The 27,435-nt window shown below is 40.4% G+C and overlaps 1 protein-coding gene across 8 annotated transcripts in view; it reads left to right on the top strand.

Moving 5' to 3' along the window:
• FAM13A (family with sequence similarity 13 member A) overlaps positions 1–27,435 on the top strand; it is a 128,630-nt gene that overhangs the window by 22,789 nt on the left and 78,406 nt on the right. For 6 of the 8 annotated variants that reach the window (XM_074540896.1, XM_074540892.1, XM_074540895.1 and 3 more), the window contains exons 5-6: positions 1,954–2,113; positions 24,046–24,218. In XM_074540896.1, the coding sequence (XP_074396997.1) occupies positions 1,954–2,113; positions 24,046–24,218 (333 nt within the window). Of the gene's footprint in view, positions 1–1,953; positions 2,114–23,623; positions 23,642–23,661; positions 23,774–24,045; positions 24,219–27,435 lie in introns of those variants that run through there. The other 2 variants (XM_074540899.1, XM_074540898.1) reach the window with 2 other exon arrangements.

Here is a 27,435-nt window from a genome sequence, read left to right as displayed (position 1 = left end):
TAGTCAGGATTTCTCTCAGCCAGCCTAGGCAGGCTTTGCAGCACACCAACAATGGAGCACATCATTTAGCACGGCAAGAGGGGTTCCCATCAGTCAGGACAATTGCATGGGCCTACTGCATACATACACTTTCTTCAGGCCACTTGTTAAGTTTTAGTGAATATTTGACATTCTCCAAAATGAATTGGCCAGAGTGTATCTGCACATCCATCAACAGAAGTTCTCCATTTGTTCTTTATTTAGTGTGAGCCCAACTTCCACACTAAAGAAATCAATCATCAGAGGCTGACACATTTTTACAGCTGCCAATATTCTACAGTGTAAAAGAATTCAATCCTTTAAAATTCAGGTCCTTCTACTCCAGCATGTATTAAATGTTGAAATAATAGCAATAAAGACTGTTCTGGAGAACACATCTTACAAAGATGTGTTCTGCTGCAGTGGTTGCTCTCTCTGTTGACACGTAGATGTATGGCACAGAGTAAAGCATTGAGAATGGTCAATAGCCCCTACATAAAGGCACTTTTTGATGACAAATGTCTGGGAGAATCAGCTTTCAGAGCCTTGTTGTTGAAATGCACATCTGGCCTCGATAAACTGCAGTTAAAGTTTTAGGGTAGGTAGTTATTTGTAAATTTTTATTTACTTTTTGCAGTAAGCAATGGTTTACTTTCAAGTTACATCCCTGTAAAGTAGCTCAGGGGGAATTTGTTTTGCATTTGGGGGTTGGGTTGTGTTTTCTTCTCACATAACATCTTCTTGTCTTCAGCCAAAAGGTACTTGAAACTTTTGTTTTTGTTTTGGCTTCTCTGCTTCTTCACTCTAAATGTTTCCTGTGTTTCATTACTCTTGATATCAGTCTCTGCCACTTTATAAGGTCTTTAGGAAATTCACATCTATGCAGCCACTTTGTAACTTACTGAGAAGCCTGTGTCTGCTGGAAATACTGTACAATAGGTAACACTGAATGATTGCAGAAGAAGATTCTTCAGATATTGTACTTTTGCATTAAAATGGAGTTTAAGTCAGTTGAGGCCAATAAAATTGTCAATAAAGTGTGCAGAAAGTTTATATTCCAGCAGATTATCATTAGATGATTCCATGAGTTATGAGCTCTGTTGCAAGTGACATGCATTTTTTGCTGCATGAGAGAGTTGTGTGGAACAGATGAGGAAACATGCAGATACATACAGTATCTTCCCTTTTCTGTGTGCCTTCAAGGTCTGTGGGAAGCTGCAAAGGGGCCTGTTTCAAGAGAGAAAGAATCCTCTTCTTCAGCAGCCAAGAAGTTGGTTATTCTCCCAGAAAATGGAGCTTAGGAGCTACTTTTTGTATTAATCTTTTAGGCTCTTCTGTGAAAGGCACCATCCATCTCCATGTTTTAGAAAGCTCTTTGAGTTATGACCCTACTTTCAAAAGAAATAGTAACTCAAAATTTAGATTAAAAAAATGTGGTGTACAACATTGGGTTATCAAGACCTTGTTTAACATTTCAGTATTTTGCTTAGCATGTGGGATTTCCTAATTTTTTCACTTATCCTTCCTGTGTGCCTTTGAAGTTATCATGAACCAGGTTTTGGAGGAATCCGACTCTTGAATTAACAGTTTAGACCATCTGAATGCCTGAGCTGTCTGCACTGTGGGTGGTGAAACCCAGCTTGCAGGAGAGTTGGTGGCACCTCATTTGGTGGCAGTCTTAATTCTGTCCCTGCCTGGATTCTGTGGATAGGGTAGCTCAGCCAACAGGTCTGGTATTTAATATTGATAAGAAAAACTGCAGACAAACGGTGATAGTTGTTAACAACATAGCCACAGGCCTCCTTTCCAGTTCAAAGTTTCCTGTGCCTGCTATCCAGCCTGTATCCACAAATGAAATGTTACAGAGACCCTCTGCAGGACCTTTTGTATGTTGTGTCCCTGTAACACTCTGCTTTGTCATCTCTCCAATTCTAGCGTGCGCTCTGGATTTGAAGGGATGAAGGAACTGGAGATCTGCAACAAGATAATGACAAAAATGCTGGAAAATTACAATACCTTGTTTGAATTAGAAGGCTTGAAGAAGGATGAAGAAAAGCCTGTATGTGAAGAGCTAGCAAAAATAATTTTGGTAAAAGTGAGTATCTCTAATATTTCATTTTCTCACAGCAAATCAATAATTCAGGCTTATTTCAGGCTTCAATTCAGAAATCTTTTAGATAAGTGGAAGGCAGACTCTTGTAATAATGATGTGTGTTATTGATTGGTATGCAGTTTACACATTGATACTGCTGATAGGCTAATTTTCATTACTGGCCCGGAAGTTCATTTTATTAAACATCTTACTCTTTGTTGGCTACGCACTTATTTATGCAGGAAATATATTCACTAAAATTTAAATGTTTTTAAATGAGGAGGCAGAATAATTCTAAGGACAGTGGTCCTAGAGTACCAAACCTCTAGGACAGAGGTTTCTAACCTTTGCCTTTGTGTGAAGTCTGCCTGTCTCAGACATGCACTGGAGTTTAAAAGTCAGGTGTTCTCACTCAGCCATTTCTGGATGCACTTGAAGAGAAGCATTAAATAAGAGTCTTTGCAAAAAGTACATTGGAGCTCTTAAAGAAAAGTGTTGTAGTTAGAGTATTACGCCTTTGGTGGGAAGAGGGCTTGTGTGTAACATCAAAGGATTCTAACATTTAAAAGCTGACAAGTAGGGCAACCAAAAGTGCATCGTTCTGGCTTGTGCTGTCTCTACCACAGGAAACAACCTCAAGTCTGTGCAGGAAAATGGTCATGAGGATGGTTTGCAGGTGCCTCATTTCTTATTGTGTGTTAACTGTGCTGATAATTACTCTCCTAAAGGGTGTGAATTCTTGAGTTTGGGAGGGTTGAACTACGCGCCCATCCTTGGTAGGGTTTTACCCACTGATAAAATCACTTTAGCCTTCACTGTCTGGAATAGAAGTTGTCAGAAAATAAGTTATGAAAATACAGTATCTTTGACCTTGACGGAACAGGAGGTTTGGTGTGAGCCCAGGTTCTGCCATTCAGATGAAATTAGCTGATAACATCTCTGCCTTTGTGATGTATCACAGGAGGGTCTGCTGGATTGGTGTAAGTTTGGCTCAGCGGCATTTAGAAGGGTTGCTGGTTTTCTTAAGTGGTGAATCAGCGAGGAAGTATTTTGCTGTATTTAGTTGTCTTTTAGCTGTTACTAGCACTCAGCTGAAATGCCTCCGTGGAAGGAGACAGAATCACTGATAGCCTTCCAGTGTAACAGTAACTTCTGCTTAACTTCAGTGGAAGTGATCTGCTTCGCCAGTGATATTGATGTTCAGCCACTGATGATCACTTCAGCAACACAACCAGGGAAAGAATATATTTCAAAAAAAAAAGGGCCCAGAAGAAATGCTTCAGATGTATTTCCTTCTCCTTCAAGCCTCAGCCAGTTCCAGAAGTCAAGATAGTCTTTCAATTCTGAGGACTTAGTAGTAATTGGGATTGCACTGAGGTGAAGATCTGGGAAATTTCCCACAGCTGTTGGGAGATACAAGCTGTCAAATTGCATGGTGACAACCAGAATTACTCCAACAAAATACACTGAGATAAAATTACTCAAGCGAGATGGGAAGTGTTGCCCATTGCATTGCCTCAGGAGACAGATGATTGCCTGAGAGAGCTATGCCTAAATACAAGGGTTCACATTGTGTTTGCATCTTTGGACCTTGTTGATATTTTCCAAATTCTGCTGGCAACCAGCTGCAAAAAATTGACCTTGTTTGTTGTCCATCTAATTTGGGTGGGAAGTTTCTAGTTTAATCAGGGCACATACTCAAATACAAGAAGTACAATCATCTAACTTCATGTAGCAAAGGTACTAAGAAGGTTTTTTGAAATTTGTCAGGCGGCTCTATGAAGGGACGTTTCATATTATTCTCAAAGATTAAATTTTTTGTATCCTAGCAAATATCCCCCATCCTAGTCAATTTGTATAATAAACTAGAGATAGTACACTTGAAGTGAAAACCAAGTGATGATGAGATTCAGCAGAGAAAAGTGATTGCCAGATTGCTAATGCACGAACCATTACATACAGTAGAAGCTGTCTGTGTTGTTCAGGAACAAATGCCTCAGAGAATTATTTGTGATGACCTGTGTCACAGTGTCCAGAAAACAGCAAGCTGTTTGTAGGCAAAGTTACTGCTTCTGGAAAAGCCACTGATGTATCTACAGGTAGGTGGATAGAAATTTTCCAAATAATCCTGCTGTAAGCAGTGAAGATTGTAAGATGCTCAGGACATTGCTCTCCAAAACTGAGGCCCTGTTGCTTTTAAGGATGTTGCATTGAAGCTTGAACCATGGTGGGATAGGGGAGTGAATGGCAAGGAAAGTGAAGAAACTGTGGACTTGCCCTTTACCAAACTCATCTGCATTTATTTAAGTGGCTTTTTTACCTTCTGTTTTGGGAACAGCAACAGGGTAAGGAGAATTTTAGATGACCTCACTCACTTCCTTGTTGGGTATTCCATCATCCTTTCCCTCACATCCCTCACTGCATTGCCAGCACTTCACTCTGAGTCAATACACTGCTTCCTTTCCTGTGATTGCTTTCACTCTCACTCCTTCCTCACTTTTCCATGTTTACATTTTTCTCTGAATTCCCACAGCCCTGTCCCACTATTCTTGCTGTCAAATGAAAACAAGAATATGTGGATCATTAGATGAAGTCACGGAAACATCAAGCTTCTCTTGGAGCTGTGTACTGGAAAGGAAAAACAGCTCCAGTGGAGCAAGTTGCATCTTGTTTACTGTGTTGGTCATATCTAGGGGAAATCCACAATGCTGCAGGCTTCCAGGAGGAACAAGAGCATTTGAATCAGGCACAGACTGTGGCAGATTAAAGAAAATATGTTTTAAGGAGGCAGAAAATTAATTAGTTTTGGAGATGGGAAAAAGAGACATGATTTTTTAGGGCTGTTGATAGTTGAACTACCATTCTTGTTGTGTGTGTGCACTGAGGAGGCACAGAAACACCTTACCCCCAGTTATATTTCTTCTTTCAAAGTTTGTTCAGTCATTGTGAAAGCCAACTTGTGCCAGGTAAAAGGGATTTCTTAGCTTGCTTTTTCTGTGGATCACAATTCAGAAAATAAAGCAACTGGAAGTCTCTGCAAGTTGCATTTCAGTCCCTGCTTTGTTTCTCCTCTTGCTCATTGCTTAATATTATAATTATTTCTAATTATAATATTGTAATATTATAATTAGAAATTATGGAAAGTGTTTCTTTGGAAACACCTACATCTTTTTTAAAAGTACAATTTTAACAAAAAAGAAAATTTGTCTTAGAATAGTTTCTCTTTCATTGGGAAATTGAACTGTCAGCTTCATGACACCTTGCCTGGAAGGATTTTGTTCCACCTATTAGAATGATACCAGATGATTATCCAGTCTGGTGGCCAGCAGGTGGAAGTATAACATGTGCTTTCTTCAGAAATATAACTATATTTGGAAATGCCTTATAATAAAAGAATTCTGGGATTTGATTGACGACTGTTTTTTAAAATTCTGAAATAAACTGAATTTTGTTGGAGTTTACAGGTCTCATTTGCAGCCAGCTATTACTGCAATCCTTAATCCAAGCTTTACTTCAGTTTCCTAAGTCAGTAAGAGTCTCAGTCTGTTGATCAGTAGGCTCTGCTAGTTAGAGAGAAATAGGTGAAGTGGGTTGAACATTCTGATTAGGTGCTTGCTCGGAGGTCACATTGTCAGGATTGTAAATACCTGTTTTTTATTAGGCAGTGTTATGTGTAAACAGTTAATTTTCTGATAGTACATTTGCACTGTTGTGCATTTTCACATTATAGATGTCAGGGGTTCCTAAGAAAATAATGCTTATATTTTGCTTTGGAACAGAATTCCTAGTGTGAATCCATATGATCCTGATAGGTTTTTGTGTTACTAAACTGAGTGATATCTCATGCAGTGAACAGTTAGTCAGTCTTGAGTTGCAGTACTGCCAATTTTGTAATCTTCTGGAAAAAATAGGTTTACAAAACCTATGGTAACAACAGAAATGATAATTTGAACAATAAATAATAATAAATAAAATAAAATATTAAAAAGGTCTTGAATTGCTGTTTGAACTGTAGTTGTATATAGTCCTATGTTGGAGCAGTAGCCGGTGGTGTATTGCTGCAAGTGGAATGAATTGGGGTCTTGGAATAACAGTCATTAGGCTTCCCTAATGATCAGAGATGGGCAGTGAAGGTTTTTATGTAGTTCAGGTGGCAAGGGAAATTTGGGCAGGAGAGCTACCATGAGACTTGCTCTTGGGAGATTTCTAGAATTAATCCTTCTGCTGGCTTGAGGTGAAACATGCCACCTTTAATAGCATGGTTTGTAGCTCAGTATTGTCTTCAAATAAAACGTATGCTTTATTATCTAGTCATACAGGATTACAAGATTTTATTTTTTCTATTGTATTTCACCTTTTCCCTCCAATGCCTTCTTGACAGAGCACTTCTAGTTTCAAGAACCAGTCAGCTCAGAGCACATAAATATTTGCACTGGCACAGAACACTGACATTATGAGGCTGTAATGCTGTTCCTGGTTTGATCACATGCTTGGGACAGGAATGCAAAAGGCTTTTCCCATTCCTCTCTAGCTGGGTGGTAGAATACATACCCTGTTCACCTGATGCAGAAGAAAAAGCAAGTATATTTTGAAAATTAATATAACATTAAAATAATACTAATGTAATATAACATTAAAATCAAATCCAAAGTCGATCCTACAAAGTCCAGTAAATACATATACAGTTTTATCATTTTGAGTATATTGTAGGTGCATTCGGATGACCTCTGAACAGGCAGGTTTCAGTCCCTGAAGAGCTGCAGAAATTGGTCCTCTGCTGATTTTTGCAAAAACAAATAATTTCAAAAGAACTCTTATTTTAGAAGCAATTACTTCCCTGCATTTTTATCCTGTTTGTTTCCAGTCTTCTAGCCAGGGCTGCCACTTCAGTGGGAAGGATGAGTTGACAGAGTAGTTTTTTGCACTTGAAATGGCAGCACAAGTGCACGCACAGCATTGTGCAAGCCTGCTCTGAGATTTGTGACATGCAGCAGTCCCTTGCTGCAGGCGTGGCTGCACCTCTGGGTGCTTGGTGTGTGCAAAGTGTGCACTTCCCGTCCCAGCCAGGCAAAACCCCAAAGTGCATACTTGTTTTGGCAAGGAGAGTGCTCCAGCTAACTTAGCTGAAAGTGGAATGCTTGCTCCTTCCCATTGAACGTTCTGAGCAGATCATTCATAATGAGGTAAGATTTGAGCCTTTTGTCCCTCAGGAGAGGTAGGAAAGGTAAGATTGTCACAAAGTTCTCTGTCTTGGCTTGGCAGGTCCCTCTGCAGCTGTTTAAAGCTCCACCTCCACTGAAAGCCACAATTTTTCAGCTGTTTTCCCCTCATGAGCAAAGCTGAATGTTCACTTACAGATGGTTCTTTCCCTTCCTCAGCTGTAGCATGAGGTTTTAATCCCTTGAAAAGATCTGGGAGAAAGTTCTGAGAAGCCACCAACCCCACAACTAATGGGCTCCCTCTAAATAAGTCCCTTTCCCTGTCACCTCAGGTTACACACTCGGCAGACACAGGAGCAGCCCCTCATTTACGTCAGGAAAAAAGGCATCCGTTTCTAATCCATGTTACACTGCCCTGGCTAAGCCTGCAGGGTCGAGATAGTTTCCTTTATTCTTCTTTCATGTCTGGGACCATTTTAGCATCGTGTTAATGGTCAGCTTTCAGTACTGGATTAATTCTTTCCCATCAGGAGGCAGCAGGAACGGATCATTGGAAATCCTTTCCAAAGATCTGAGCAAATGTTTCCATTTTCCCCTTATTTGGGCAGGTCATGCCAGTTTGCTCCTGTGTGGACTAAGGAGCCCCCAAGAGTAGGAGTGGGTTCACGTGGGACTTGTGAAGATGGGTGGAAAGTGCATGAGGAGAAGGAGCACCTGTGGAAGTCAGTCTCCATTTTCTTGTTTAGTGTTTCTTCAGCTAGAATTCACTTTGCAGTTGTCCACCAGCGAGCAGATGGGCATGTTTATAGTAAGGGTGTATAGTGATTCAGCCAGAATGACATTTTAAGATGTGAGCTGATGGGAAATGAGCAATATGAGATTTGTAGGGGAAAGTTTATAAGCCTCCAAACCCTTCACCTATAGGAAATTCAGTCTGGAGTGAGGAGGATGGTTATGTTTAGGCTGTGATTCAGAAAGGCAAGTAAAAAAACTCTGAACAATTCCTTGTGTAATTCTGAAATGGCTTTCCAGTGCTTCTAACTCTGCTGGCTTTGTCAGCCCTGTGTGTGTGTGTTATTAAACCAGAATGTTTCTGCTCTTGAAATTCACTGAAGCATTTACAGGATTATAAATCTGTCACTTGTGGTGTTACTAAATGCAGTCCTGAATATTTACACAAATATGCTAATGCTAAACTCTGTAATAAATTATTATGCTGATTCTTCTTTCACTAGAATTTCACCAGCCATGTTTTAATTTTACCATATTATGAGAAGAAATTTGCCAAGATTCAGGACATATAAAGGAAAGACAGGCAGATAACAAATGTCTCTTTCCTTCCTGCTGTCCATACTTCTAGTTTACTGTAAATTGTTTTAATATAGCTGACAAATTTTGTAGTTGAGGTGCTTAGGTATTTTGCTTTTGCTCTCTCACAGTTTTTTTTTCTTGAAACAAATACTCATTGGTACTATCACTGTCCCATGATAATTCCACATAGCTAAAATGTGGGGAAAATAATATCCATATGTATATGTGTGTCCTGGTCTGTACTTGCACTTGTTTTATTTGAGATGTTTTTCATTCATTGTCTGTTATTGATTTGGGTTTGTCTGAGGTTTTTGTTGTTGTTGTTTGTTCATTTGTTTGTTTTGTTATGGGGATTTTTGTGATTTGTTTATTCGGAGGGATATGATGTGATTTAGCAGTTGGAAGCAGTCCATCTCAGGCAGTACATCATCAGCTTTCAAAAGGGAGGCATCAATCAGCACCAAGAAACAGGGTACAGTAAAATAAGCATGTGAGCTTCTCCAGTAGCCAGCTGTTGGTGAGCATCATTGCTGTACCCATGGGGGAAAAAGGAGATTAACAAGAAGGTGAAAATTTTTCAGCTAAGACAAATGTCTCAGTTCCTCCTGTTTAGATTCCTCAGTGTTTATTCTGTTTCTCCTTAATTAGTCACTCAGTTAATCAGGTTACACAAAATGATCAGCATTATCCCCTCTGTATAAACCAGCAGTCAGTGTTGTCTTTGTGACAAGGAGAGGTTGCAGGCAGGCAGAACTGACCCAAAGTAAAAAGTGTAAGAGATTTTTCTGTCTGTGGCATTTAATTCTTGCTGGCCTCTGACATCAGCTTCATCTGGACAGCTCTGAAGGTGAGAGATTCAGAAGGAGTCAGCACTAAATTAATTCCTTTGCCCAAATTAAGAGCAGCAAAGTGCTCATTGACTCCTGTGAGTACTGTGGAGATCCCCGTTTGTCCAGAGGGTGATTGGTGCACCCTGCTCTGCCTGGAGCACTTTTAGTGCTCCAAAGCTTGTTGTCATAAATTGGGCTCATGGCAGTCTGAGAGCAGAAGGAGCATGTGATGCATGGGACCACATGCTCCTAAAGTCTGGATATGTACAGAAAATTGAAAATTTGAAAATCTTGAAAATCTGATGTATCCAGCAGATCCCAGCAGCATTTTACCTTAACTGCCAGCAGTGAACATCTCAGTTTCAGTGTTAAAAAAGGATCTGTTCTTTGTGCACTGAGAACCTTACATGAGTAACTAGAACAATATAGACACTAGGACTCCCTAATTTACTGCAGATCAGGTATTTCTTTTGAAAGTAGTATTCCATGAATTCCGTGTGTGAAAAACTTCTTTCCTTGTGAGTATTTTGATTTTTAGATCTGAAAATACTATTTAGCTTTTTCAAGACTGAGTTTAAGCAGCTGTAATGTGAGATACAGATCTGGAGAGCCTAGATTTTTCCCATATCTAGGTCACAGCTCTCTTTTAGATCATCCTTTTTCCATTTATGAATAATATTACAGTAAATAGATGAAGCAGAATCCAGTTTTCAAAACTGAAAAGTGGAATAAAATGTTCCCCTGAACTGATCTGAGCTCTGTTGTTACTGAACACTTCTGTACACATACACACAGTTAGGTAAACCCAGCACGAGACAAGTCATCTTGTGCCAGTTTGTAAATGTTTAATTTGAATTTTTTTTAATCTTAAATTCTGCTACAGGCTTCTTATGGGGTGTGGTCATTGACACCTTAATCCCCTGCCAGTTTATATATGATGGTGTGCTGGTTTAGGCTGGGGTAATTTTCTTCATAGTAGTCTGTGTGGGGCTGTACATTGGATTTGTGCTAAAGACAGTGTTGGTAATACAGGGATGTTTTAGTTGCAGATTGTGTGGATGGGCATGGAAGATGAATATTTTCCCTTAGTGAAGTCTTTGTGACCTTTTACAAATTCTGGAATTATGTTTGATCCTGGCACTAGCAGTTTAACTTCTTGCATCATTCAGTCCTTCTGCATGGCTGGAGACACATTTTACTCTTTCTCCTGGAAAATACCATGATATTCCACAGATGGAGTTGGTAACATTGAGCTGCATCATGGGATTGTTACTATGTTTGTCATTTCCTTTCACATATTGCAGTCCTCTCTAAAAATAATGGATTTCCACATCTCTCTTTTGCTTACGTATCACAACTCTTGACCTTTGTACGTGTTTTATGGCAATGAGTGCAGTAGGTTAAGGTTGTACTGATGTGAAACAGAGTAGCTTTTAGCTGTTTATTAAGAGCTACAGTCTCAGGTAAAAGGTCATATATACAAATAGTCTTGGGAGAACAAAAGGAAATGAAAGTTAAACTGAAAAGGGCATTAGTTTTATATTGGAAAGCAGTGATACGTTTCTTTTGCAAACACTGAGATTCTCCTTTTTATCACTTCTATCTGAAACAGCTTTGCTGAACTGTGGTTATTAAAGTATAGTGTAAATGATGGCAAGGAAGAACAGCAGACAGGAAGAAACTGACCCAGTATTTATATGCTAAAAGCAGTCAAGGCAAAAAACTCATTTGAAAATACTAGATGTTTCAATGTTTGTTACCAGTTTTGTTTAGTATGATTTACTGACATTTTTCCCCCTTCTAACAATGATGTTTTCATCACTTTCTGGGTACAAAATGGAAGGCATACCTAATACATTGTGGGGGGAGATTTTTTTTTCTGTTATTGTTCATGTTAAACAATTTTCTGTATTTTTCCTGAAGGTATCTGTGCCACAGAATGACAATTTGTGAACTGATAACTGAATAAAAATCAGTTATTCCATCCAGTTGACATTGATGAAAATACCTGTGACCATGTGCATTAGAAAATGCCTTTGAAATCTCCGTGCCAGTGGCCACATGATTTTAGTCTTAGAAATACAGATTATTTGATACCTTGCATGTCTTTTGGAGCCTTAATCAGCCGTGAGCTGTTTTGCATGGTCACAGAGGGAAAGACATTCCATATTGTCTGCATTTTGTGAGTAAGGAGAGCAGTGCTGTAACTACTTTGGCACCCTTGACAGCACTGCTGCATGTGCCCCCTGCCCTGCTGTGCACCAGGGAACTTAGTGCAGGGGGTGCTGTATTTGCCACTCCAAATAAACGGAGAGCCAGGAGCTCTTAAATCCACTGTTCCTTTTGTACTGCTCCATGCACAACACTGTTGTGACCTTGGGAACATTGACAGGTGTGGCCCTGGTGACACCTACCTGAGGCAAAGGCTGCACTGCAGTGTTACGTGGAGGGAAGCAGGATATTCCTCTCTGTGCTGTACAGCTGCTGACCCAGTAAAGAGTCAGCTGTTGCAGTCTGTCCTCATGCAATCAGCTCATGCATCATTCCTGCAGTCATTTGCAGCATGGAATTCCCTGAATAATCCTCTTAATGTCTGCTCATCATACATTAGAGTGCCTGTGCTGGCTCACACGGGGGATCCATCTAAGCCAGTGTGCTGCTTCCAACACTGCCCATAAGCAGGTGACAAGGGAGGAGAAGGACCGGGCAGCAAGGTGTTTCCTTCATTTTTTCTACCAGTTCATGACTATTCTCAGAAGTTCTGCTCTTTATAGGGTTTTTGTATTTAGTGATGTCCAGAGTATTGTCTTGTGTCTCTCTTTCACGTGTGTAAGCTTTTTGCTTCCAACGTCTCATCTGTAAAAGTGTACTACAAATTGCTTCCTCTCACATGAAGAACTGACTTCCTTTTGTTTGTTATAAATGTGGCTTTCACTAGTGTCATTTGAAGGTCACCTGAAATTTTTGGTTTTTTTTTTTTTTTGACATAGTGAACAGTCTGACAGAACATCTCTACCACCCATGATCTTACACGCTACCGTGGTGTTTGGGGATTTTCTTCCTGATGGAAAATTACCACTGGTATTTGCAACCCTAATCACTGTGCTGACAACAGTAATTTTCACTGCACAGAGGCAGTGACCAATCCCATGTAATAGCTTTTCTCTTTTGGGGCACAAGGCCAAACACTTTGATGAAGTAAATTGGATGACATTTTGGTGAAGTCAAAATGGCACATTCTTTATTGCAGAAGGGACTCTGACTCCTTGTTTCTGTAAGAAAAAACCCTAGTATTTGCTTTAATTAAGAAAAAGTTTCACATTTATAAAAGTTCAAGTTTATTTTAATTAAAGTGATCTTCTATGTATTAACAGCTAAAAAGTAGATCTGGTGCTTTCTTAGAAGCATTTAAAACTTGAACTGAGAAACCCACAGGCCAGTTTCCTCTGATTATGCAGTATGTGGGACCAGAAACAGATTAATTTCTGAATCAAACAGGAAAGAGAGGATGAGCACAGCATTAATAATGAGATTATTCCAGAGATAACTGGGAATATTATGTTATCAACAAATAAATTTATTGTTGTCATTAAAATACAGCACAATGTAGAACCATTGTTTTTAGTAGCTATTTTTTTTCCTAAATCCTTCCTTAAGCAGTCATAGTCAGTTGCATTCAAAGTCTTGTGTTAGTGTGGTAACATGCTACAAATGCAAGAGACTTTAAATTGACTGCACAGGTCAGTATCTCCATGACTAGAGTTGACTGAGGCTGAAACATAACAATTTTTATGCCTATTCAACATTTTGTTGAAAAGGATAAAAGGAAGAGTAATATTCTGTTCTGTTTTGAGCTTTGCATCCCAGATAGGTAACAGTGTAAGATGCAAGTCTGCTGTATGAATCCTTCTTACTTAATAATGGCAATGGATAAGGGAACCAGTACACTTTATTATTATAGTGGAACCAGTACACTTTATTATTATAGTGTAAGGTTAGGAGGAGCTGCAAGTCTCTATGTTGGCCACATTTGCAGATGTAGGAAATGAATGAATGCTTTATGCTGATAGACTCCTGACTGCACACTTTCCCAAAAAATATTGCCTGTCATAGTTAGGAAATCAAATGTTCTCTGGCTTTCTCTGTGATCTTGTCAATTCTTGCATGAAAATCATTACAGAATCTTAGTTCAAAACCTGCATTTGACAGTGTCCTGTAGAGATGTTGATGATTTACTTTGGCCCAAGTACTCTTGAAAGAAAATTTCTCTTGTTAACTGTGGTGGGACTTGATGCCAAGGTGAGCAGGTGCTCCAGTTGGAGCAGGTTTTGGGGGGTGTGAGAGGGAGAGGTGGTTGCTGGCAGTTGTTGACAGTAAGCAAGGCTTGGGTAGCTTTCCAGGTGTAAACAGTTAACACTGATTGTTGAGTACACACAGTTGAACAAAACAAAGTTTGTTTTGTATCCAGTCTGCTGCACTGGAGATTTTCTCTTCACATGGGAATGGAAAGTATACAGTTGCTAATAAGCCATACTCCTTAGAGCATTCTCTGGAGATCTGTAATGTTCTGGAAAAGTGATGCTCAGGTAGTACTTCTCCATGCTAGTCATTTTGTGGCTCCAAGTTCATTTATCCCAGTTGTACAGCAGCCATGACATGGGTTTTAAGGGAAATCAAGCTTTAAAGCACAACAGATTTCGTCCCACTGTTTTATGAATTTCACAAGCAATGCTGAAAATTAATAAATAGAAATCTTAAAGAATTCTCAATCTTCAGTAATTCAAAGATGCACTGAAGTGCAAAAAGGTATTATGTAATAATGTTGTTTTTTTTTTTTAATGTGAGTACAATGGCTGGTGTAATTGCTTACTTCCTTAACAGAAATGCAGACAGACAAGTGCTCTTTAAGTCCTTGCAAGTGTGACCTGACTAAATGCTGTTGGTTTTACTATGTGTGGAATGCAAGTGCCTGACTTTAAATACTTGCATTTGAAAATTACAATTTACGTTTATTGAATCCCAGTACTAAAGAGTGTTCTGAGAGCAAGAGTCAGATTTCTGAACATGTACAGTTATTTAATCTACGCTAGTAGAGTTAGGTATCAGTTTAACTGTGGTCAAAAATATCTTAATTGATTTGACTTTTTGATCTCTTAAGTTCACAGAATGTTTAAAAATATATATATATTCCAAAATATGCTTAGTTACTGAAGTGCAGCATGTTACTGGAAATGAGCATGTTCTTTCTGCTTTCTGGATTTTAAAGGGTAAAATCAAACATATTGCCAGTTCTTCACAAGTTAATATACAAGAGCAAAACACTTGACAGCAGTGGGCTCTCAGCTTAAACTATGCTTGAGATTCTGGTTTTGTTTGTTTGTAAGTTCTCCAAGTAGCCTAGGAACTTGGGCAGCCTGAAAATGTGACCGCCTGATATTCCTAGTAAGTTTTGTCTTTCAGTTTGCATCTTGCATGTTAATGGTGGTGAGTTCTTCCCCTTATCCTAATTAATATAGAGATGCCCTTTACAGTTAGAAAAACCAGCCAGTTTGTAGGAGGAGTGTTATAATCTTACAGTAATGTTTGCCTTGTAAAAACCAGCATGAAGTGAAGGACAGCAGGGAAGGGGCAGGTGTTAGAATTTGCTAGTGTTGATATAAACTGTAAATAAGATCTTTTCTTAGAGAATCAGAAAAATATATTTGTGTGCATTCTGCCCAGTGCAATTAAGACCTCTTGCCAGAGCCTGCATTTGGCAGACTTTTAGAGGTTAATATTTAATAGGTTATTAGCTAGTGCTGTTTGCTATGTTCCCAGTATATGGATCTCCTGCTCCCTTGGAAGTATTACTTTGTGCAAATTAAATGCATTTCTGTACTGAAACACATGAATCTACATATGTTATTACAGAATCCATGATGGAGCAGGTAATAGTGTGCTATCACAGGTTTTTCTGCTTTTAGTTCATGCGCTTCTGTTGTCATTTTTCATCTCTGTTCAACATAATAAAAGCAATTACTGTACTGCATGATTCCTGAAATCTCTGACTATTGCATAGTCAATTAATAGTATTCAGTCAGTGGTAAGCCTGATCCTACTTTAACTGCAGGAATGTTGATTTCTAACTTTGCCATCAGGTGACAGAAGACTCTGATCTAACACAGATGATTCACTTGAGTCATTTGTCTGCGATGACTTGTAATTAAACTGGAGGTGTAGGTGTAATGAAGATACAATGCCATAGAAATGGGAAATAGAAAACACCTATGAGATCACCCTGAAGGTTCTGTTAGAGTACAGAATGTATTTTTAACTCCTTTTCTCGTTCAGAGGTGAATGATCCAAGAACAGGATCGTTCCTGTCCTTTTGTTGCTGGGTTGTTACGTGACCTAGTGGAATTTCTAGTGGAGTCTCACCTTATCTGTATTACCCAGTGTTGATTCAGAGAGTCATAAAAATGAGCTTGGGCATGTTTAGTGCCAGTGTATTGGTATGAGAGTGCTGCTCCACCTCTGTTCAAAATTCCTAAGGCCTGAACCTACTTTTATTACAGAGTTTGTAAACAGCATTCCTTATTGCTGGGAAGGAGAAGGGATTGAAGAGTAGAAGCTAGAGTCAGCATTTACAGTTGTCTTTTCAGGTGTTCAGATTCCCTGGTTAATGAGTTGGCCATAGGGCAATGCAACGTGGGAGAAATATAGAGGTAAAACTAATCTGTTTTCCTTGAAGGATCTGCCTGCACTTTATGGGATATAGCACAGTTCAGACCAGCGCCAACAGTGTATTTTAGGGAGCCAATTCTTTCATTACTGTGTAATTCGTTGTCATGCTGTGTACAGGAGAAGCACCATACATGGAGAGAGACAGGTTTCTTAACAGCTTGTTTTAAACTTCCCAACCTACTTACATGGACTTCAGTGGAACAGCTCTGAATTTTGGCACAGCTTCACATTTTTCTAATGAAGAAATCCTTTGGCAAACACACACTTGTTTACACCTCAAACAGTTGGCCAGCAGGATGAAGGAATGTAATGGGCACTGTACTGCCTTACCTTTGTTCTCTGGCTTTTGATGGACTCATTAACATGTGCCCTTTAACAGCACTGCAGAGAGTTACAGAGGATTTGCTTTAGGATTCCTTCACTGGAGGTGACATTTATTTTAAGAATATACTGAAATACCAAATAATGCCCATTGTAACTACAGTAACTTACCATAATTTTGCTTTCTCTCACTATTGTTCTGTATGAGCAGGTGAATACAGACATGAGCAGAAAGTCTGCCCTGTGGGAAGCTGAGAGCAGGAATTGTAACCATAGTCAGCCTTCTGAGTTCATTCCTCCATCTCTCCTGTGATTGTGATTATCTGGCCACGTTTGTGCTTCTTATTCTTGATGCATCATCTGTTCAAGCTAAGAGAGCCCAAAGTGGACAAAAGGCAGAAGTTTCTCCAACAGGAGCAGTGTCCCAGCAGTGTAGTCAGAACTGTAGGATTTGGATGCAAATAACTTCCACTATCCTTGTGGGATACATTCAGGATTGTGACTAAGGCTGGATTTTTGTATTTCTCAAGAGGAAGTAAGGTTTGTTGCTGCACAGAGATGATAAGGCAGTGGGCTGTCGTATCTCTCCAGTGTGAAGTCATGCATGCTTGTTTTGTTTTTAAGCAGTTTTTTTCCTATTTAATCCACCAGGGAGTCCTCAACTTGCCTAGGACCTCTGATCTGCAAAGTCCACATCAATCCCACTCTTTCCTCTCCACCTGGATCAAGCTCTTTCAGTTCAGAGCGTTGCCTACACTAGGTTTCCTTTGGCAAACAGATGCCAGGCAGCAGTTGGCCATCGCTGGGAGCTGGTTGTATCTTCTGGCTCGAGGCCCGTACATCTTATTGCTTTTTGGCCTACATCCCATGCAGACTGCAAGCTTGCAGCATTTTGACAGAGCTGCCTGGAGAGCTGTACAGGGCTGGAAGGTGAAGGGATTCCCTTAGGCAAATGAACCTGACCTCCTGCAGAAAAAGGGCCTTAAGGTGTTGCTGTTTCACTTCAACAACCTCCTCTTGTGTGTGTGCTGTGGAGAGTCACAGGCTAAGATAATCTTACTACTAGGGTGATTTCTTAATTTTGAATGTTTTTAGGACAGGATACCTTTGGGTTCAGGTTACATCTTTCTGGGGTGTACAGTTTTAATATTTATCCTTCAGGGAAAATTTGGAGTTTGTTCACTGAATCTGCTTTGTTTAATAAGAGACATGATTTTGACCTTGAGGGTTTACTGAAACAAAATTAATGGATTCACAGTCAGTGGCAAGTAAACTACCTCTGGAGCTAGAAATGCCATACCTGCATAACTGTGCTTGAGTATCATAGGCTTTCTGAGAGTATTTGCCAGCTCCTTATCTCTGGAATTGAGCCGTGTTAGCAAAGTGTGTGTTTACTCCCAAGCATTTGAGCAGTTCTGCTGTTCACTGTGCCTTTGGTCAAATATGGAGTCTGTGGTGTTGTTTCCTGAGCTGAGTCAGGCTTGGTGCTGTGACCACTGCCCTGGAGAGCCCGTTCCAGTGCCCAACCACCCTGGATGTCCCCCAGAACAAGGCTGGCCCTCCTGGCTGCCAGGGCACTGCTGACCCATGTTCAACTTGCCATCAACCAGGACCCTCAGGTCCCTTTCCATGGCACTGCCTCCCCAGTCTGTCTGTACATCCAGGGTTGCCCCATCCCACATGCAGAATCCAGCACTTTGCCTTATTGAGGTTTACATTTTTGGTGATTGCCCAGCCCTCTGATTTGTTGAGGTCTCTCTGCAGGGCCTCTGCAGAGGAATTCAATAGCTCCTCCCAATTTAGGGTCCTCTAAAATTTACTTAGTATCCCTTAAAATCCTGTGTCCAAGTAATTAATGAAGATATTGAAGAGCACAGATCCTAAGATTGGACCCTGTGGAACTCCACTAGTGACAGGTCACCAGTCTGATGTCACCCCAGTCACTGTAACCCAACCCATGAGCCAGTTGCTCACCCATCCCATAATGTGTTTATCCTGGACATTTTGTCCAGGATACTGTGAGAGACAGCATTGAAAGCTGTACTGAAATCCAAAGGATTCCCTTGATCAACTAGATGGGTTACCTCATCATAAAAGGAAATTAAGTTGGACAAGCAGGACTGGGATGTGGTTTAAAGGAAGTTGATACTCATCTCTTTGATTCCAAAGAGTCTTGCTCTCATTAAGACATCTGAATTTGCATAAAACATCAGAATTTCATTGAACTTTAAAGCTTCATACACTTTAGGGTTGCATCAAATTTATGACTTTGGTATCTGAGAAGAGCAGAGTGCAGAGGAGGTGTTTTAGTCATCCAATGCCTAAAAATACAAGTAGAGTATGAGAAAGCCAAATCTGGCAACGGCAGCTGCACGTATTGTAAAGATGACTACATTTATCGTGACTTTGTGGTTTCAGTATGGTAGCTAATCAAGGAAGGATTTCAGGCTTGGTTTTGAGTGTGGAAGACAGTTGGTAACTAAATTATTTTTCAAGTATGTGTTGACTCTACTAAACCTGGAACAATTACAGAGCTATTGATCTTTGTCTCCCAGTGTCAGTAATTTGAAATGATGAGGCATCTTTAATTTGAGAAAAACTTCACAACTGTAATATTTCTATGTGGTTTTAAAATCAGTATCTTAGGTGTAGGTGAAGTGATGAACCAAGGTGGATTTTAGTGACATTTTTATGTTTCACTACTTTCTGAAGAGAATCTATGTTTTGAGGAAGCGTTTGGGCACAAGCCCATTGTAAGACAGCAGCCCTACTAAAGACAGCTTTACTGAGGGACACCAGTTGTCACTAGTCTTGACTGGGACATTGAGCCCTTGACCACTCCTCTCTGGATGCAGCCAATCCTCACCCACTGAGCAGTGCATCCATCAAATCTATGTCTCTGCAATTTGGAGAGAAGGATGTGGTGGGGGCAGTGTCAAAAGAGTTGCAAGGTCCAGCAGATATTATATGCAGTTCTTCCCTTGCCTTCAGCTCTACTGTTATGGAAAAAAATGGCAGAATAATTCAGGTTGTTTGGATTATGTTGTCCCACAGCCTCTCTGACTTCTTTGTCCCCCCTAGTCCACACAGCATTCAAACCATGACTTTGGCACTTCCTCACACACAGAAATTCTGTGCTATGTCCAGTAATGTAATCACACCCTTAGTGGGACTATAGGAATAGAAAGTAAGAGAATAATGTAAAAGTGTGAGATGAATGTAACTGGAAAATCTCACTGTAGATTTATCCCTGCCTTTGAAAGCCATTTGGGCCTGAAGTATATCTAGTACTCAGAGCTGCAGGAAATTTATCCTGTCCAGATTAATCCCAGAAGTCCTTTACTGCAATAAAATGGTGGTGGAGCTGGTGTTGTGTGAGAACTGGCTGCAGTATGAAATTTTGGAGACCCACAAGTACAGCATAAATACTCAGTCTGTTCACTGAATGACTTGAAGGGATTTGCTGTCTCAGCAGGAATTTCCACCAGATTCTCTGGGGCAATTCAAGATGACCTAAACCCTCTGGCAAAATCTGTCTCCAAACAAGGCCTGGTGTAATTGTCATTGTCATTACCATTAACTTTGGCAGAGAGCTATAAACTGTGTGTATGAATGGAGTGACTGGAATATATTTGTTCCAGAGGTTTCAATGGGCCGATACCAAGCGTGGGTGACTTTGGCAGGTGGCTCATTCCCTGGTCATTTGACTGGGCAGAACTGGTTGAGTCAGGTTGATTAGCTGTCAGGAATGAACTACAACTGGCTAATGTTCTCCCTTTCTCAGCCCTTCATGAAGCAGAGGTAATGCTGATGAGTGGATAGATTGACATTAAAGCTTTGTGCTGATAGCTAGCCAAATTGAGACTAGAGTGAAAAAGAAACCAGCATTCCCAATTTCCATGCATTGCTCAGCCATGCCTGTATTTTTCCAAAGAAATGTACCTTTTTCTATTCCACGGGATAATTGTATTGATATAGACAACTTCTAAGTTGAAAAAGCACTAAGATGACAAAGTATGAAGCCTTTCAAAAAGTCATATGGACTTTTATGTTTGGTGGACAACTGTAAGAACTTCATTTGTGTATTAAGCAAATTTTTGAGGGAGTTTCTCTTGTCTGGAAGAGTACTATGTTCTTAAAACTTTAAAGAAAAAAATGGGCTGTGTATGTTTTAAATACCTGGTGGGTTTTTTAAGGATTACCTTATACTAATTATATCTCTATTATCCTTTCAGTGATGACATTTAAGTATAAACTCACAGCTAGTTTCTTCCAAAAGATCTTCATTTAGACTTCATAATTACTTAACTCAAATGGGTATGAATTGTCCAATTATTTGGACATGTTCATGCATAGCTTGAGATACTGGAAATTTTTTGTTTTCCTACTTGAGAACATGAGTGAGGTACTCAGAAGAGCAGGATGACCTTTGCTAAGGATCTGTCTTCAAACCATGTTGGGTTCATATGCACAGAGCTCTCCAGACTCATCTGGAGCAGCTCCTGTTCTTCAAGAACAGAGAAAGATTACTCACCATACCACATCAGATCTTTAGAATATGTCAGATTTATCTTTGATCTTTGCACACAGGAGCTTCTGACACCTCACAGGGAGATGAAACATCCCTGTGATGCAGCCAGTCAGTTATGAGGAATCTTGTTGGTATTGTCTGGGATGATGTCACTTGGCTGGTCAGCTTGTGCCTTCAGGTGAAAGGTTTTCTTGCATTTTCTTCAACACCCATCAGGGTGCATGTTTATACTGGTCATAAAACTGACTGGTTTCTATTACAACTGCAACACAGTTCCTTGCATCTGAACTTTGAGACAACAAAACTGGACAGCCAAATGCAGGATGTGCGGTGTACCATTTCCTTGTAGTTTTCTGTTCTTTGGCTCTGTGCTTTTGTTTTTATTTTGTTTTTATTATTGTCCCTTTGATTGTCAGTAGCATCTGACGCTATTTTGCTTGTATTTGGCTGAGAATGAGGGTGTAATTTAAATTACAGACTAGCAGATTTCAGCAGAGTCCATGCTTTCAGTGGCCACAGACTGTAGCTATGCTCTAACAGCCCACAAGTTACCTGTTTGAGGCTGAGTCTGATCTTTGTCAAATGCAATTTGATGTTAAGCTTCACCAGAGAAAAAACTTTCAGGAAACAAAAATCAAATGGTTTTTTCTTCAGCCAAAGCTTACTCACTAGGCTTGTCCTTGGATTTATTGGTGTCATCTTCCAAAGTGAAGCCTTGTCTGTATTTACAAAGATTTATAGAGGTGTGTTTGTTTAGTGGTTAGATTTTGCCAGGGACAAAATGCTGATCTGATAGACACCACATCAGGCATCTCAGTATGCAGCAGGTCTTATGTTGTTGAGCTGGGCTTGTTTAGCCTGGAGAAAAAGAGGTTGAGGGGTGACATTGTTCTCTATGTGTACTTGAAAGGAGGTTGTAGCCAGTTGGGTTCTGGTCTCTTCTTCAGTGCCTCCAGGCCCCAGGCCCTGCTGCCCCCTGTTGTGATTCTCTCCTGTAGCACTGCCATTGTGTAGCTCCCTGTGTGCCCTCCTCCCCACAGACATGGTTTTCCCCTTTGAAATCACTGCACTGCTGCTGTTTTGGGGCAGCTGAGAGGCACTGCCTGTGCCCATGTGCTGTGTGCCCTCTTCCCATGGTGCCAACAGCCCGAGGCTGCTGCAGGTGATGGGCTAACAGAGTGCTGCTGGAACCAGCAGTGGTCCAAAGGTGAGATCCTGACTTCAGGCAAAATGCCCATTGACGTCAGCAAAGTCAGCATCTTACTCAAAGCAAGTAGTCCAGAGGCTGAAACTAGGAAGCCCTCTCAATATTTCTCTCAGATTTCCCTTTGCACTGATACATATTTTATTTTTCATTTTATTATCTACAAAGCTCAGTAAGAAGCAGCCTTTTGTCCCATGGAACTTTACAGCATGCACACAGCATTTGAAAGCAGCTGTGAGTAGAATGATGAACTAGAAACAGAAGTAAAATAAATTTTACAAAAAAATCTTAGGGTAAGCCAGGTATGAAGAGAAGTTCAGAAGTTCTGATTTACTGTCCAGAAGATTTGGAACAATTACAGCAGGCAGCAGAACTGAGAAACAAATGGATAATTAAAGTCATTAGGAGGCACCAGCATTATTTCTTCAGAGAAAAAATTGTTATGAAAAAGCCTGTGAGTATGTGCACAGGTACAGTCAGTATAGTGCACTTGAATTTTCAAAATATTTTAATGGGGTTGTCAACAGTTCTAAAGAAGCAAAGATTCTTTAGAAATCTGTATTGTGATCAGAAGGAAAAACTTTTTATGGATTAATAACTGAAAAGCAGTAAAAAAATATGATTGGTTTAGTGGTGGAGAAAGGTTTTCTGAGAAGTACCTTAAGGATCTTTATTGGAATCTTATTTAACTGTTTCCATAATAACCTAGAAAATACTTAATGTACTGCTAATAGAAAAAGTATTCAAGGCAGGAAAAACTAAAAGCTGCAAGGCTACAAGGACTTTCAGAAGGCTTCTGATTTACTCTTTATTGAGTGAAAAACTGATTAGTTGAGTTTCCATCACTATGTGCCAACTATGTCCACAAAACCCCACAGATTATATAAATGTGTATACTGATGAGCTCCAGATTAAGCAATCATGAAAGCAAATTAGGAATTAGATTTTCATGAGAAGCCACCACTAAATCTGCCTTCATATATAATGCCACATGCAGTTCTGACTACATTTTAGAAAGGACTTCATAGTAGGTGAAAAGGTGTAGAGAAAAGCAACAAAAATGATCAAACACATGAGTATGACTTCTATAAAATGAGAGACTAGACAAACGAATATTTTTCTGTCTGATTAGAGACCTCTGTTGGAGTAGTATAAAGTCAGGATTGGTATGGGAAGGTGGTTAAGGAACAGTTACTGGCAAATTCTCATAATTCAAAACCAAGGGAAAGATTATGTCACTGTACCTAAAATAGAAATACTTTTCAATCAATTTTAATCAATGTGTAACAATGTTGCAAAACTCCAGCCGTCGGGTCTTGCAAAGGCTACAACCAGAAGTGAACTCAAGAGCAAACTGAACATAATCACAAAGGTTAGGTTCAATGTTTGCTGTTAAAATGAGGGGCAGACCTCCAAACTTGCTCTTCTCCCCGCAGCATTCTTATAGCATGTGTTGGTATCAATTGTCATTAAAAAGTGTGGGAAGGGAGTTGAGAAGAGCTATAATAATTGTTGTTAGCATTAGTTTCTCTAGTAGTGTCAAGAAGCAAATTCAATGCAAACTTTTTTAGTCTGTCTGCTGTGGTACAGAAAATAAGTATTTATTTTACTTAACTTTCTTTTCTTTTTTTTTCTTGCCACTGCTCTTTCAATAGACACACCTTTATTTTTCTTTAAATAGTCTTTATCAAGCTGAGTGTTTGATTTATATGTATTTTGTAATACTGTTTTTCACCTTGTCACCTTTGCTGTTTGTACACCGGTACAGAATGTCTTTCAGCTACAGATTATGTGAAAGGGCTGTTCTGGCCTTTCTTCTTTTCACATTTCATTTTTCTCTCTCCTTGCTTCTGTAGATAACCAAACCCCCAACGGAGCGATCCAGCCAAATGTGCCTATTGCCACAACCAGGCCAGTCAGAAGGAATGCCTCAAGTCAGCCTCCCATTACCAGACAGTGGTTCATGTGGGAAGGAGATGGATTTAGCAGATGAAACCTCCTTTGTTAACAATGATGTGTTTTTCTTCAGGTTAGTGGGTTTTTTTGTTGTTGCTGTTGTTTTGGTTTTTTGTTTGTCTTTTTTTTTTTTTTGTCTTTGTGTTTTTCTCTTTGCTTGTTTCGTCCCTGCATCTCTGGCTCTGGGTATTTTGAACACTTAAACAGGCTACTGGGGTGTAAGATAAATTAATGTGTCTTTTCTGGTTGAATCTACACACTCCAAAGCCAGTTGTGTGCTTTAGTTTTCCTCTCCAACATAAAATTTCAAGCATATGAAGGTAGCCTGCTTGATGAAGGTAGTGCAAGTGGACAGGTCTGATCTACAGTCAGGCAATAGAAATTACCCCAAGCCCAAGATGAAACCAAAATATGTCTCTTGAATGATCAAGGATATTTGATCTGCCCAGTTTAAGTCTTAACAGATGGCTGACTTTATTCTCACTCTTAAATCCAAAAAAGAAGAGGCTTTTGTAGAGTTTTCTGTTTCTGGCAAAAATTGTGCTACTGATAGTACTACTCCATTCAGACAAGAGTAGAAGAGTATGTGTAGAGTATCTATACAAGTATCTTTGTGAATTTATCTATGAGAGTCTATCTAAAGCATCTATAAAAGTATCTATCTAAAAAAGTATTTTGAGTTTTGATTGCTGGCAGATTGTCTGTTAGGTGAACAGATAATGGGCATTTTTCTTTCTTGTTAAGTCCTTTCCTGCATATCAGGCTGAACTGGGATCTTTTCATTATTCTCAGGATATTGAATTGAGTCTGCCATTCTCTCTCCTCTTGTGTCTAGTGCAGCACATGAGGGATTCAGGTGACTGTGGGAAATTGCAGTGTGCTACTGAAATATGGAATTGGCCTGATGTGGGAAATAGTGCTATTCACATGTCATGGAACAGAACACTGCAGTGTCCCAGCACACCGAGCAGGAACACAAAGCAGAGGCAGTGCTGCCAGACACGTAGCTGTGTGACTTCACTGTGTAAGCAGGAGATGTGTGCCATTCTCAGCACCAGAGCAGACAGTTTACGAGACAAGTTAGCACATTATGCACTAGCACTGGATTTTGGTTCATAGTAATGGTGGTAAAGCATAGATGTTGAATTTGGTTTCTAGCCCTTGGCAAGCACACATGCTCTTTAACTGAGTGTTTCACTCTCCTCAAGCTTCCCCAAAAATTCCTGCAGCCAGAACACATCAAGTTTGTTTACATGGCTTCATCAATCCAGCTGCTTTTCACTGAGATGATTTAGAAATCAATGATCAGAGCAGGTTACCTGGCAAACTGGAGAAGGCAATACAGTTGTAGCAGCTATACTGGACCAGGCAGGTGGGGCTGTGGCAGAAGTTCCAGCCTCTGGTGTTGATATGCTGGAGGCTGGCAGGGAGTGTGCCTGTAGTCTGCTGTGCTCCCAGGTGTAAAGGGAAATGAAGTGCACAAGGGTTACAATAAAGAACTGCCAGGTCTCGTGTCTGGGAAGGTGTGTGTGACTGATGTATTTCATGAGGTACCCCAACAAACTGCCTTTCTTTCAGCAGAACAGTTCCCAGGCAATGTAATTATTTGCTGTAGGGAATCCTGCTTTCCTGTCAATGTGCAATTGCTTAGAAGAGTACTGCTGAAGTGTGGGACAGTTGGGCCAGTGCTGGCACAAGAAATTAAGCACCAAATGAAATGTATTTGTAACTAGGCAGAAGGCTGATCTTCATGCTCGGGCCTTGGGTTGAAAGATGTCTGCATCCCTGATTTTATCTGGGAAATTAATTAATTGTAGAAATTAATTCTCTTGTAATCCCATTTTGTTCAAGAATGTCCTAGTTTCCTGTCCTGTCACACTTCTGTGTTGTAATCTTTGCTCTCTGGCTGCCATGCACGTAAAGTCCCAGCTCAGGCTGTCACAGCTCTCGGCTGTCCGGGGGATTCTATACTTTCTCTCTCTCTCTGTTTGGCTGCAGCGTTGTTCTTCCCTCTCTGCCGGGGCTCTTCTTCTATCTTCTCAGGGGCTCCTCCTGGGCTCTCGACCCACCCCTATTTATCTCAGTTACCCTCACGAGCCACAGCTGTTGCCCAACTAAGGACCCTGCAGCTGCAGCTCGTTTGGAGTAACCTAGACACACACTGATCTCACAATACAACATATATTCAGGCCCCCACATTTCCCCCTTTTCTTTTAACAATTACACGATTGCAATATACATAAAGTCTCAGCTCTCTGGCTGATATTCCAAAGTCCCAGCTCTCAGGCTGCTACAGCTCTCGGCTGTCCGGGGGATTCCATACCTTCTCTCTCTCGATGTTTGGCTGCATGTCTTCACACGGGGTCACCAGTTGTTGTAATCTTCGCTGCAATGTTGTTCTTCCCTCTCTGCTGGGGCTCTTCTCCTTTCTCTGCAGCACAGTCCTTTCTATCTTCTCAGGGGCTCCTCTTGGGCTCTTGACCCACCCCTATTTATCTCAGTTGCCTTCACGAGCTACAGCTGCTGCCCAACTAAGGACCCTGCAGCTGCAGCTCGTTTGGAGCAACTCAGAACCACAAGATCTTACAATACAACATATATTCAGGCCCCCACACTTCTGTACATATTTACCTAATTGCATTGAATATCTGTGCTGCCATGTGCTTCTGGTACCTTTTTGTCCGTGATCTACTGCTGCTGCTGAAGGAGGAGTAGGCAGTGTTTGCTGCTTTCTCTGCAGCTTCAGGCTCGCAGGTTGTTGGGCAGGATGGGATGGAGAGAAGCCTGTGGACCAGGGGAAGAGCAGAGAGAGGTATTCAGCAGACCTGACATGCTTGGGGGACACCTGTCTGTGCAATGGGCACAAACCTTGATTCCCTGGCATCGATGCAGAGCTCTGATGTAGCAGGAGTGGTTTTAAACCTGCTTTTGGCAGCACTGTGCCACTGCCATGTAATTTAAGCCCACAATGAAGTATTACCTGGTGTTACTTCAGTGCAAGGCTATTATTAGGAGTTTTCACCTTTTTCAGCAGGAGGACTCTGGCATCTGACCTAGATTACAAAGTGCTTTGCAAACACAGTGCTATTCTTGTTGAGGGGTTTTGTGTCACAAGGTACCAACAGTTCTAAAACAAATCTTATCATTAATTATGTGTAATTACCAGATAAGTTTTAGTGAAATGACTGTATCTGCTCAACTATGATATGATCTTTGCTAGAAAAGAATAAAGGTTGTTTTTGGCAGTGATAATCATTTGCTGTTTCATGAAAACGCCTGTGGTTTGTTCC

This window comes from Zonotrichia albicollis, chromosome 5 (assembly GCF_047830755.1).
Source record: "Zonotrichia albicollis isolate bZonAlb1 chromosome 5, bZonAlb1.hap1, whole genome shotgun sequence".
Lineage (NCBI taxonomy): Eukaryota > Metazoa > Chordata > Aves > Passeriformes > Passerellidae > Zonotrichia > Zonotrichia albicollis.
This window is presented reverse-complemented; position numbering and strand designations above follow the sequence as displayed.